Source organism: Pelophylax lessonae (genome assembly GCF_965119305.1).
Source record: "Pelophylax lessonae genome assembly, chromosome: 1".
NCBI lineage: Eukaryota > Metazoa > Chordata > Amphibia > Anura > Ranidae > Pelophylax > Pelophylax lessonae.
The window spans coordinates 548,190,848-548,205,043 of record NC_138768.1 but is presented as its reverse complement, the minus strand read 5'-3'; the positions used below and the strand labels follow the sequence as shown (position 1 = coordinate 548,205,043).

The 14,196-nt window shown below is 40.6% G+C and overlaps 1 protein-coding gene across 1 annotated transcript in view; it reads right to left on the bottom strand.

Annotated features, from left to right (window-relative positions):
- LOC309548469 (uncharacterized protein) overlaps positions 1-14,196 on the bottom strand; it is a gene marked incomplete at its 3' end in the record, with an annotated part of 97,250 nt that overhangs the window by 24,588 nt on the left and 58,466 nt on the right. Inside the window, 4 exon segments of the mRNA XM_082248414.1 lie at positions 597-679; positions 775-851; positions 5,092-5,159; positions 11,602-11,740. Of these exon segments, the coding sequence (XP_082104540.1) occupies positions 597-679; positions 775-851; positions 5,092-5,159; positions 11,602-11,740 (367 nt within the window).

Genomic DNA, 14,196 nt, shown 5'->3' with positions numbered 1-14,196 from the left:
ACCTTTGAGAAAGCCCATTGGGTGCTATGTGTGAGGTGGGCAATGACGTAATCGCGTATCATGACAAGTACGTAGTTTCACACAATAGAGCCTACCTGCTGCAGTATATATGCTGTGGCTGGTCGGCAAGTGGTTAAGATAAAAAACCTTCTGCCTTTAAAACTCGTTTAAGTTTGACCTGATTGGTGTTATGTTTTGCTAATTCAATTTATATGCACTATTTAGTCACACTTGCACTTTATATGTGTTTATCATATTTCCAGGATATGATTTTTTTATCTGTTTTATCACTAGCGCTGCTTATTTCAGTTTTTTATTCTCATGAGCTGGTATTACAGTCTTCTAAGTAGCTGCCTATTTATTTATTTTGATCTATTGAGGATTTTAAGGTATTTACTGTTTAACAAGAGTTTTTACTCTGGGCCCTACCACTTCTCAGGACCCTTTTGCAGCTTTAGCACTTTTCAACACCCTTCTCATCGTTTTGATATTTAGCCAAACTCTTTGGAAGCCACTCCTAGATTCAAGACTCAGAATATAATAATATAGGGACATACAGTGTCTGCTCTACCTTTGTGATACCCTATATGTCTTACCTTGAGTTCCTTTAGAGTTCCCAAGAGAAATTTAAAAATCTGTTCTTTTTCCGTATCTAATTTGACATTGCTCTTGAGAAGACCTATAAAAATAACAAGAACATTAAACACTACTAGAAAGGGTGTTCATCTCCACTGCCATTTGTACAATATTTTAATATGTGCAATCCAAACTTACATTCCAGTGTCCTCAGTAAATCTGCCAGATGTTGATAGCAGGCAAGAATAATCTCTGTATTCATTTCAGATCTTTTACTGAAAAGAAAACAAAATGTCTTAGTACCCAAAAATGAATGAAGCAATGCTGATTTCAGCTCACATCTTGTAATTAACATATGTTCAAGACTACAGAAACCTAGGAGCAGTCAGCACACATTAAAATGTTAATTGAAAATTACACTGGTATCCACAACAGTAATGTGTTCCAATCTAAATGTATACTCTATAATTATCACAAACAAAACTAGGGTAAGAATACAATGATTACTATGTGTACTATGGATACATTTAACCCATTTTATGCAATATATTCCCAAAGTGTTACATTTAAGGAGTTACTTGACTCTTGAAGGGAAAATACTCACCTATCAGCATGCAACAACTTGGAAGACAAGATTATTTAACAGTATTCCAGTTCCACTACCAGCTGTGACATACTTATTGCTAATAATTACTGTGATATACATTATTTGATTTACTAGATCTATAATAATGCAGATTCCTGCCCACAGCTTGATTATACCGTACCAAGGTATACATCTCTTAAGGATGCTAGTATTTCCAAACGATTTACTATATACTATATACTTTGGGCACATTTCTTTGAAAGCACAATACGTTTAGTGTGCATGTTGGCTCCTTAATGAAACGGAGTTGCACCATTACTTGTCTATGTTTTTTGCTTCCATATTTACCCCGGTTGTTGAGAGGAGAGAGAACGTGTTCTATTGGACTGGAAACCCAGATATTAAAAAGGCTTTTTAGGTCCCAGCAGCCTGGGACTTTCTGGTGAGCATTATTAGTGTGTATTGGCTCACGAGGTGGAATGGCTACTAAGAAGTAACTCTACAGGCACGGTGTTGGTGTTGGTGTTGGGGTTAGACCTTCCGTTTATATGGTTTATGGACTTTTTTCATTAGTTTAATATCTTTTTATTTGTTTTTTTACTCATCAATTTTTATTCATCTTATTTATGCACTTGAGCACTTTTTTGTATTTTTTGGGTGCACAGCATTTTGTGAACCATGATATGTGTATGAAAATTGTATGGTTCATTTACGATTTCACTTATGTATTTATGGAGTCTATGCAATTTGACACTTTAACCACTTAAGCCCCGGAAGATTTTACCCCCTTCCTGACCAGGGGGTTTTTTCTGATTTTTTACTGCGTGAATTTAACGGACAATTGCGCGGTCGTGCGACGCTGTACCTAAACTAATTTCACGTCCTTTTTTTCCCACAAACAGAGCTTTCTTTTGGTGGTATTTGATCACCTGTGCGATTTTTTGATCAAGCGCTATAAACAAAAAAAGAGCATAAATTTTGCAAAAATAACAATATTTTTCACATTTTTTTATATGAAATTCCCCAAAAAAATGTAAAAATCAAAATGTTTTAACATTTTTGGCCAATTTGTTTTATGCTACATATGTTTGGTAAAAAAAATTGCAAAAAGCGTATTTTGATTGGTTTGCGCAAAAGTTATCGCGTTTACTAACAAAGGGAAAGATTTTTGTCATTTTTGGTAAATGGCGGCGATCTGCGATTTTTTTTGCGGTACTGCGACATTGCGGCGGACAGATCGGACCCTTGACTGACATTTTTGGGGTTACCAGTGACATTACTGCAGTAATTAGTGCTATACATATGCACTGTTACTGTAAAAATGACACTGGCAGGGAAAGGGTTAACTGTATTGGAGAGGGAGGGGTTAAGTGTGTCCTAGGGGCGTGTTTCTAACTGTAGTGGGACAGGTCTACTATTATAAAAACAGAGATCAACGGTTCTACATAGTAGAACCGTCTGATCTCCATTTTTACACAGGGGAGAATGACAGGCGGCTTGTTTACATAAGCCGCCCGCCTTTCTCCCGCTCTACCGACGATCGTAGTGTGACCGGCGGACATCGGGTCCGCCGGTCACACGCGCGGACTCTTCAGTGAAAGAGCCGGGGCGGGCGTGCGCCTCAGCGGGCGCACGCTGGCCCGCTATTGGCTCACAAACCGGTCACAGGCTAGTGACGTATATATACGTCACTTTGCCTGGCCGGGGTCGGCAAGCGGTTAAGATGCGCATGGATGTTGGCGTCTAATAATTGAAGCACTTTATGAACTTATGGTTTACAGATGCAGATATTATAAATAATTATAAACTTCCAATTTTTAATTATATTTACATTTTTAATCCAAGCACATATTTAGATGCACATATAACTAACAGGGCCTTACTTTTTTTTTTCACCATTTAATGTGTCATCACATTTAAAGGGACAGCAGTTAAAAAAGGTCTTGTAGCTCAGTTGGGTATCAGGCACCTTCACATATTGTATAGTATTTCCAAATGTTGACCAGCTACCTACTACCCAATCTTGTATATTACCAAGCTATGTTTGTGCTTTTTTTTTTATTTGCTTTTTTTAGGCTTCATGCAAGAATTTTTTTCTTAACCACTTTATCCCCGGAGGATTTGGCTGCTCAATGACCAGGCCCTATTTTGGAATTCGGCACTGCGTTACTTTAACGGACAATTGCGCGGTCGTGCAACGCTGTACCCAAACAAAATTGAAGTGCATCTTTTCCCACAAATAGTGCTTTCTTTTGGTGGTATTTGATCACCTGTGTGATTTTGATTTTTTGCGCTATAAACAAAAAAATAGCGACAATTTTGAAAAAATTACAATATTATTCACATTTTATATGAAATTCTCTCTCAAAAAAAGTAAAAATCAAATTTTTTTAACATTTTAGGCCAATTTGTTTTCTGCTACATATTTGTGGTAAAAAAAATCGCAATAAGCTTATATTGGTTTGCGCAAAAGTTATTGCGTTTACTAACTACGGGAAAGATTTTTATTGATTTTTTTTTTACTAGTAATGGCGGCAATCTGCAATTTTTTTTGCGGGACTGCGACATTGCGGCGAACAGATCGGACCCCTAACTTACATTTTTGACACTTTTGGGGGTACCAGTGACATTACTACAGTAATCAGTGCTAAAAATATGCACTGTTACTGTAAAAATGACACTGGCAGGGAAGGGGTTAACATTACTGGTGATGTCCCTAGGGGTGTGATTCTAACTGTCAGAGGGCGTGGCTTGTGAAGTAATCACAGAGACATGCGATCCTATATAGCAGGATCACATAGCCTCTGTGATCACTTCAGGGAGAATGACAGATGGCTGTGTTTACATCAGCCGTTTGTCCTTCTCTCTCAGCTGCGGGAGATTGCGAGTGACCGGCGGCCATCAGAGCCACCGGTCACACGCACAGGCTCCCCAGCTAACGAGCCCCCTAGAGTCTCCTGAGCAAGCGACGTAGTAGAACTGCAGTAAAACTGCGGCGGGCGGAGCTCAAGTGGTTAAAGCGTAACTCCACTTTTGTTGAGAAAAAAACATCCCCCTCTGGGTGATCTATGTACATTGCAGGGATTTTGACAAACAACGTTGTAGCAGATTCCTACCTTTTTGTCTTTCTGAAGAAATCACTGTTTGTTTCTCTGTGCCTCTTTGCTGTGGGGGTCTAATGGGAGTGGTTTCATAATTATCTATCAGCTGCAGCACCTGCAGGGCATTAATGAGGAAATCTGCTGGGCCTGCATCCCTTTAGACGTGTTCCTATTGTAAGAATCTCACCAAAATTGACATTTTTGTTGCAGGGGATGCCAGAAATCTGACTTGTATCTTAGTGCAGAGACTTCTGGGAAAATTGGTTCGCCAATCACACAAGCAGGAAATGATGTTTCTGGGGGGCGTTCTTTACACTATCTGTGTTCAGAACACTTCCAGGTGACCATGTTGCATTGCATTTTCAGAAAATTACAGCGGCTGCAGATTGTAATGGAAAGGTATTTTTTAATAACATTTAATTACAATATAACTTGTTGCTATTTTTTTCCCCAGGAAAGTGAAGTTACCCTTTAAGTACTGCAACAAAAGATCCTACTGGAAACAATATATTTCTCTTGTCCATTAATTTTGATTGTTTTCTTTTTTCTTTTTTTTTAAATGCAGTAAAATATAATGCATCCAATGTGAACCAACTTAATAGTTGCAGGTGAGATGTATATTTTCACAATAATAAACTAAACCACTTATGACACTAATGTGCAAGGCTGAAGCTACCTTAGAATAGAACTGTCAAAAGCATGGCAACAAGGCAACTCAGCACACCACCTGGGTCACTCTGGGCCACAACATTCCTGGCATATACAGAATTATGACCAATGTAATAATAATAAAAATAATCAAAATACCATTTTTCATAAATTGTTTACCTCTCACAATCCAGTTGAAGTCCATCTCCATGTTTACGGTCATCATCCTTTGACTCACATTTCACTTCCTGTAGATATATTTTATGTGACTAGATATGGCTAAGTAGTACTTACATGGAAAAGGAAACATTTTTTCTATCAACCCATATTATCTGCAAAAAGTAGCTGACAGTGTTTTCCTTTTAGAAGTTCATCAAAGGTTATACTGTGATATAAGACAGGTAGATGTAGATATAACAATACATTGGTACTAGACATGTGCGGTTCATTCCATTCTAAATCAAAATTCAGACACATTTTTCCTTATTCAGAAATTCGGATGTATTTGAATTACCAAATTACAACAGTAACGAATTTTAATGAATCTGAAATAATGAACCAGAAATAGGACAAAATTCAATACGAATTCAAAAAGAACTTCGAATCGAATTAAAAAACAAACTCGAATCCCATTAGAAAAAAATTAAAAATCAATTTTCTAAAAAAGAATATAAATCAATAGATTAAAAATGAAAGAATAGTAAAGAATAGAATAGAATTTTTTAGAATAAAATTAAATAAAATAGAATATCTTCCAAAATTTGCATAGAATAAATTTGAATAGAATAGTTTAGAATATAATCCAAAACAATGGAATCAAAAATAATAGAAAATATTAGAAAAGAAAAAGGGGGCATAGAATAAAATATAAAGAATATAACCAACTTAAGAAATTCGAATTTCGAAAAGAATTAATTTGAATAGAAAAGATTAGAATAGAAAATATTAAAAAACAGAACAGAAAATAAGAGAATAGAATAGAAAATTATTGAAAAACAATTAATAGAGAATAGAATAGAATAGAAAGAATATAACCGTTATATTCGTTCTATTATATTTTATTCTATTCTATTGATTTTCTATTCTATTCTCTTATTTTCTATTCCATTATCTTCTATTCTATTCTTTTCTAATCTTTTCCCTTCAAATTCCAATTTATTCTATTCGCATTTCAAAAGATAGTTATATATTCTTTCTATTTTATTCTATTATGTTCTATTAATTTTCTATTCTATTCTTTTGGGTCCTTTTATTTTATATTCCTTTATTTTCTATTATTTTCTATTCTATTCTAATCTTTTCTATTCAAATTTAAATTCATTTTATTCTAAATTGAATTTCCTTAGATGGTTATATAATATATTCTTAATATTTTATTCTATTCTATTATATTCTATTGTTTATTGATTCTATTATTTTCTATTATATTCTCTTATTTTCCATTTTTACTCTTTGCAGAAGTTATAGCCCAATTCCGGGTAAAAAAAAAGTTTTCCCATGCAGTGTAGCTGTGCCAGCACTGCACAGGTCAACTGCGCATTTTGTCCAGGGGAGAGGAGAAAGCTGTTTACATAACCAATCCTCTGCTCCACTGGGAAATGGCACTCTCCCACCATCCAGCGGTGGACTTTTCCTGCCGTTTTCCAGCCCAGAGCAGATCTATTGGCGTGATGAGGTCAAGAACAGTCCACAGCACAAGACCGCTAGACTGCTGGCGGGGGAGGAGGGGGAAAGGAGCCACAGGGACTGGTCTTGTGCGGGAAGGATCAGGGAATTAAGTAAGTATATCTCTGTTCTCCAATCCCCTAGACAAAAACCAGTAGTTGACCTTTGCAGTGTGGGCACAGCCCCACTGCATAGAAAAACGTTTTGTTTGCCTTGGGCTTGAAACTGCCAATGTCAAGTAGCAGATACCTCCAGGTTGTTTTATTCAGTAAACACCCTGATAGGCATAAATACTTGGGTGATCTGATATGCAATTTCAGCAGCCTACTATAGGGTTACCTGCAGTGGCGGCCCGTGCATAGGGGGCGCCAGGGCGCCGCCCCCCCTAAAAAAAGAAAAAAAAAAAAAAAAGACAAAATGAACAATAAAGTTTTCAAAAAAAAAAAATTGCGTTCGCAAACCTCGCCGCCGCCGGCCTATGTGGAGGCTGGGGGTGGGGGGGTGGGGTGGTTACGACCCACAAGAGGCGCCGATTGGCTGCCTTTTGGGGGCGTAACCTGGGCGCAGGGCACATTTCTTGGACACCCCCACTTCGTGGATTCCTGGCTGTGATTGGTCCAGTCTCCAGCCTGGACCAATCATACAGGACATCCTGGGTGACGTCGCATGGGGGCGGTGCGTCAATCACTCACCGTCCCGGCCGTCACCTTCCCGCCCGCCTTCAGAGCCGCTGTCGGTGGAGAAGTCTCTCCGGAGTCCCGTCACCTCTGCAGCAGCAGCAGACGCCAGTGAAGTCGGCCCGGTCCCGGTCGTGAAAGAGCCAGCCCAAGACAAGCAGGTAAGTGATAACTGGAAGCAGCCTCAGTGCCTCCTCTCTCTCCTGTGTGCGCAGGGCCGGCCCTACAATAGGAGCGGAGCGCTCCTAGTTTGAGAAGCGGGGAGCCCAGCCCAGCCCTGGACAGAGTGACCGAATGGGAGTCCGCCGGGACTGGAGGCAGCGGGGAGGAGGAGGGGGGATCTGGGATCAGAGGTGAGCAGGGGACACAGGGCTCATTCTTTCAAGCGGTACGATGTGGGTCAGCTTTCTCACTGAGAGAAGACAGGCAGGAGGAGCGCAGCAACGGTCAGCCTGAAACCCTCCACCTCCTGACCACTGCACCCCTGGCCTATCTATCCTCACCCCCCCCCCCCCATGCTCACCTTCCTAACTGGGACTGCACGAGCCCCACTACCCACCACTGCCTAATGACCTGATGCTGGAGAGGTTCTCCACTGTCCTGTCTCTCAGCCCACCTCCTGTGATGCTGCCCATCTTCTGTGACGCTGCCCCCCACCTGTCCCTCTGCCCATCTCCTGTACCATGACCTGTGCCATGCCCTTACCATGACCTGTGACATGCCTGTACCATCACCTGTGCCATGACCTGTGCCATGCCCTTACCATGACCTGTGCCATGCCCTTACCATGACCTGTGCCATGCCTATACCATGACCTGTGCCATGCCTATACCATCACCTGTGCCATGCCTATAACATCTCCTGTACCATGACCTGTGCAATGCCTGTACCATGACCTGTGCAATGCCTGTACCATGACCTGTGCCATGCCTGTACCATGACCTGTGCCATGCCTGTACCATGACCTGTGCCATGCCTGTACCATCACCTGTGCCATGCCCTTACCATGACCTGTGCCATGCCCTTACCATGACCTGTGCCATGCCTATAACATCTCCTGTACCATGACCTGTGCCATGCCTGTACCATGACCTGTGCCATGCCTGTACCATCACCTGTGCCATGCCCTTACCATGACCTGTGCCATGCCCTTACCATGACCTGTGCCATGCCCTTACCATGACCTGTGCCATGCCTATAACATCTCCTGTACCATGACCTGTGCCATGCCTGTACCATGACCTGTGCCATGCCTGTACCATGACCTGTGCCATGCCTGTACCATGACCTGTGCCATGCCTGTACCATCACCTGTGCCATGCCTGTACCATCACCTGTGCCATGCCCTTACCATGACCTGTGCCATGCCTATAACATCTCCTGTACCATGACCTGTGACATGCCTATGCCATCACCTGTGCCATGCCTGTACCATGACCTCAAAATCACGCAATTTTTTAGCGCGTTTTTTGCTGCGAAGCAATACCTATTACATTTTTCTTTTTGCGCCCCCCCAAAAATTTTGAGCACCAGCCGCCACTGGTTACCTGTATGGACATAGGGAATAAGTGCAGCGCTCACAATGGGGAACAGAAAAAACAGGTGCTCTGGTTCGTTATAGTGTCCTCAATACACCAGAATTAAGCATAAAGCAAAAGTAGTAGCCGGAAGCTCCAACATCCGTATGAATATCTTTATTTCTTACACAGGATTAGATAAAATGTTTACATGTTTCGGCGACTAGCCTTGTTCACTGTGAACAAGACTACTCGCTGAAACATGTAAACATTTTATCTACTCCTGTGCAAGAAATGAAGATATTCATAGGGATGTTGGAGCTTCCGGCTACTACTTTTGCTTTATGCATAAGGTTACCATTCATTCCTATTTGGGGGGGGGGGGTCTGTCTCTAAGAAACAAACGTCTCTGGTGTTGTCCCTGGCCGCCCAGCAGTGTAAAGTAAAGATGAAAGTAACCAGAATGCAAGCTTAGGGGTCACATATCTGAAATATACAATATCCTAACAACATCTGAGGGTAAGAAACAAGGCTATATGGAGAAATGGGAAGCTGACTTGAATGAATCTTTAGAAATGGATGAGTTGGCAAGCATTGGCACAAAATGCCTTTAGGTCCCTCATTAACACCTCGATCATCGAAGCAAATTACAAGGTGCTCCTGAAGTGATATATGGTTCCTGTCAGACTGGCTTCTTAAGTCCTGGAGGCTGCTTCTCCACTTTGCTTTCGTGACTGCGGCCAGGAGGGGACAGTGTTTCACACCTGGTGGCAATGCCCCAAGGTGCAGTGTTACTGGATTTGAGTATATAATTTTATCTACTCCCTAACCCCGGTAATCTGCAAAAGTCCCCAAAATAAGCATTATTAGGCAGCCTGGTGGAGAATGCCCAGAGACATTCTAAATGATTAGTTACCTTCATATTTGTGGCAGCGAGGATTGCGATAGCTAGGTTATGGAGGTCAGCTATCATACTTTTCGACTAACTTAAGGTGCAACTCTCTTGGATTATGATAAATGAATGCCTTTCGGCCATTCTGAATGATAAGGTAAAACTGTTTGAAAAAGCCTTGAGCCCCTGGATTATTTATAGTGAAGGTGTGTCCCGAGCTGGTTTAGCTTAGGCCATTTCCTGGAGAGGAGTGTGAGCCCGCAAGTAATCTATTTTACTTAATTTTTCTTTCTTTTCTTCTGATCTTTCTTCTTATTCTCTACACTGCAGAACGTCCTTATTAGTTTTAGGTGGATGTCAGATTTTTCTGTTTGAAATATGGGATTACTCTCCCTCAATTATGAGGTTTTGTATGCTGAAATGTATACTAGGAGAGCCAAGATACTTGGCTCGAGTATATTTCCTGGTGCAGTTCCTGCCGTTCTTGCCAGATTATCATAATTCCCAGATGGGATGATGGTTAGAATTGTACTGCATTAATCATAAAATTTTAAATTTGAAAATTACCTTGTCCTCTGGATTCATTTTATTGCAATAATATGTCAGTAGTAACCTCATGCTAACCGTTTGGTTATGTTGTTACAATATTGTGTGTGGGAGAGGATCAATGGCATAGAATCCATAGGTCGCTACCATGCAATGTTAATTGTATTTCTTTCTTATCTTTGAAAATTTTAATAAACATCATTGAGGGTAGGGACTGATGTGAATGTGGAATGTATATGTAAAGCGCTGCATAAATTGACAGCGCTATATAAGAACCTGAAATAATAATAATAATTGATAAAGGAAGTAACTAGCATGTTGGTAATCTGACAATAATGTTGCATCTACTGCAGGGTTGCTGGAAATTTATTTTTGTTTGGGTGGTTCCATCAGGGTCTACTCCTGTGTTTGTTATCTGTTTTGCATATGAGCTAGCAGGCAGTGGACTGTCAAGGTGTGATAAAAATGCAGATCAACCAGCTGTGAGTATAAAAAGAACCTTAAAGTGGAGTTCCACCCGTTTTTTGAAAGTCCAATTACTGCCATGCCCATCCTGAATGCTATAATAAATAGCAATACATTTTTGTTTTCTTTGTAAATACCGTTTAATCGCTTTTCTTCTGCAGCACTTCCAGCTGTACTAGGCGATTTGCAAGGGCTCCTGGGATAGCAACGTCATGTATCCCAGGAGTCCTTGCGAATCCCCTAGTGATGAATTCTCGCGTCATTTCCAGACCGGAAATAATGCGCATAGGAGGACCGGAATGTCATTATTGACAGGTTACTATAGCAACGGGGTGGGACCTTCCGCTGACGCTGCCATTGCTACGGCGACCTGTTGGGAAGAGAGAGAGCTGCTCAGTGGCTTCACTTCGCAGGCGCAAGATCGGGAGGTGCATGCTGGGTAGCCAGCTGCACCGAATCCCAAAAATACACAGGAGCGGCTTCAGATGCCCACATCCTTGATGGCCACTGCCTGCTTCCCAGATCAAGTAAGAGATTACAGATTTACAAGTAACAAATATGAGGATAGTTATGCTAGTATCCAAATAATATTGTACAAGTACTAGGAATCACAGGGGTGCTTTTATCAAAACATTGCTTAGGAGACTGGAGCTCCGCTGCAAGGTGCTTGCTGTTTAATGTCTGCATCAGTTTAATTTGGTCATTCTGGCTTTATGGTTGCTTTATATTTATTACATTACACATCACCCATACCATATCTTTCTATTTCTATTGAATAAAATGTCTCAATTCACAACCTTCTTGGAATAAGGAAAATTCTAAATGACATTAATTAAATACAGGGTCGTTGGTGTTGTAAAACAATCATTTATTTCATATCCATCAGTATTATTATATATTAAAAAAATCTTCCTTTAGTACAATATACCTTTTTTCTCCTTAGCTTTCGTGGTCTCCTGGAATTCCTGGAGCTAGAATCACATGATGGCTCAGGGAGTAAACTGCCATGTATAGGATTCACACAACTGTTATCTTCAGGTTCCTCAACTTGGATGTCTCTTGTAGCTCTGAAACAAACAGTAACCTAGTAAGGTAGAAAAAAAGGCTAAAGTCTTTCAATCCTATGAATTTATTTTAATTCTGAAACTGTTCTGCTTATCCCAAAAGTAAAACATAACTTTGATCACAGAGCTAAAAATTATCCTGACTGTGGGTAATAAAAAAATGTTTTAGTGAAACCAGCAATGGCTGTTACTCAGATTCATTCCCTGGACAAATTAATCCGCTGATGCAATTTATTACATTGCATATAGTTCATGTAAGGGTGCACATACAAGCACTAACTTTAAAATGTTTTGCAGATTGTTCTAGACTTTTGAGGCCTAAATTGGGCAATATATGTGTTTCCTATAACAGGCTCATATTAAAGAAGGAATGTAATTGCTCCTACAGACCGCACAGGACATAAATGATAGAACCCCCTGAAAATGTCAAACTCGATAGGGGAGGGGTAAAGGACATCTCAAGATGTACTTAGATCTCTACTTGACTATATATAAGCCTCACAGGGGGTAGTTGTCCTATGCTCCCTTGGCAACCAATACTGCTTGTTATATGCAATTCTGTACTTTTACGTATGCCAACTTTTGCTGATTGTATGTTTGTATTCTTACATCTTTATAATTCAATAAAATATTTGAAAAAAAAAAAAAAAGATGTACTTAGATGATCTTGCACAACCTGCATCACTCAGTGTCCCATAAAACCTCAGATAAAATAGACAAAAATTGCCTCACCCTATTGAGCAGAAGAAGCAGCCATTTGGCACTCCCAGGTTTTTTTTGTTTTTTTTATGTTAAGCCAAAGTGTAAAGACATTTTTTTGTCAGCAATGACCAAAGACAATAACAAGATTTAAAGCACTACGATAAGGCTACATTCACACCTGAGCGTAGCGTTTTTCGCGCGTTTTTTACCGCGATTTTTACCGCGATTTTTGTGCAGGCGTTTTTAGATTCAATAGAGATCAATGGAAAACGCATGTAATCTGCCCAAAAAGAAGCTCATGTACTTTTTTGAGCGTTGGGCGTTTTGTATACAGCTTCAAAACGCTCAGATGTGAACAGGGGCCATTGAAATGAATAGGATTTGTCTTGTTGGGCGTTTTGAGAGCTGATCCTAGAGCAGAAAAACGCCCCAAAAACGCCCCAAAACGCCTACATGTGAACGGAGCCTTAAACATTCTACACATATGCAGTGCAGTCTCCTTTGTACATTTTCGTTTTTAGGATGTCCTTGAGGGTAATTAGCTGGAGTGCAAACTGATCTCACCAAATACCACTCACAGTAAAAACATGCCAGAACTTTCTGAGATATTTCTAAAAAAAGGGGTTCATACAAAGTCACCCTAAATATGGCTTAAATATTAGCAAAACAAGTTACATTGTTTGGTTTGTGGACTGCATGTTTTATTGGGAACAATACTACTGTGGGGTAGGTTAGGTGCATATTCGGAGGTCACAGGGAAGCTTTCTCTGTTTCTATAAATTATACCATGGGAGCAGTGTCAGGAGCCTGTGATAGGGAGCGCTTGCAGATTGCCAACACAGGGTTCTCCAGAGCCCCAGCCTACTTTTTTACCAGGGCCCCTGATGGTGGGGATAAACTTGCAGCAAGCTAGAACCAGGTTGCAGAGTACAACGGAAAAAGACAGAAGAAAATCCAGGAAATAAGCCGAGGTCAGGGAGGGCGGCAGACAAGCACAGACAGTAGATGAGTAGTCAGACCAAAAATACACCTAATAGTAAGGGAACATGAGCTCAGAGAACTGAGCACATGTATATATATAAAAGAATACTGGGAGGTGGGACAGGAAGTGATAGAAGGGAAAGGAAATATAAACCCACAGAATTACAGGTGATGCCCATATGTGTGCTCAGAAGCCAAATAACACTTTAGAAAGGAGTCAGGGGACAAGGAGAAGCACTGCAGCAAGGCAGTAAGAATTACGCAGGCAGGAAAACTGCAGGCTAAATCATGAAAAGCAGTCTACAGTCACAAGTCACTTTATTAGGTATACCTGTTCAATTGCTAATCAGCCAATCACATGGCAAAAACGTAATTTATTTAGGCACCTGGACGTGGTGAAGACAACTTCCTGAAGTTCAAACCGAGCATCAGAATAGGGAAGAAAGGGCATTTAGGTGACTTTGAACATGGCATGATTGTTGGTGCCAGACGAGCTGATCTACTTGGATTGTCACGCACAACCATCTCTAGGGTTTATAGAGAAGGGACCAAAAAAGAGAAAACATCCAGTGAGTGGCAGTTGTATGCACGAAAATGCCTTGTTGATATCAGAGGTCAGAGGAGAATGGGCAGTCTGGTTCAAGATGATAGAAAGGCAACAGTAACTGAAATAACCACTGGTTACAACCAAGGTTTGCAGAATACTATTTCTGAATGCACAACACATTGATCCTTGAAGCAGATGGGCTCCTGTCAGCTAAGAACAGGAAACTGGG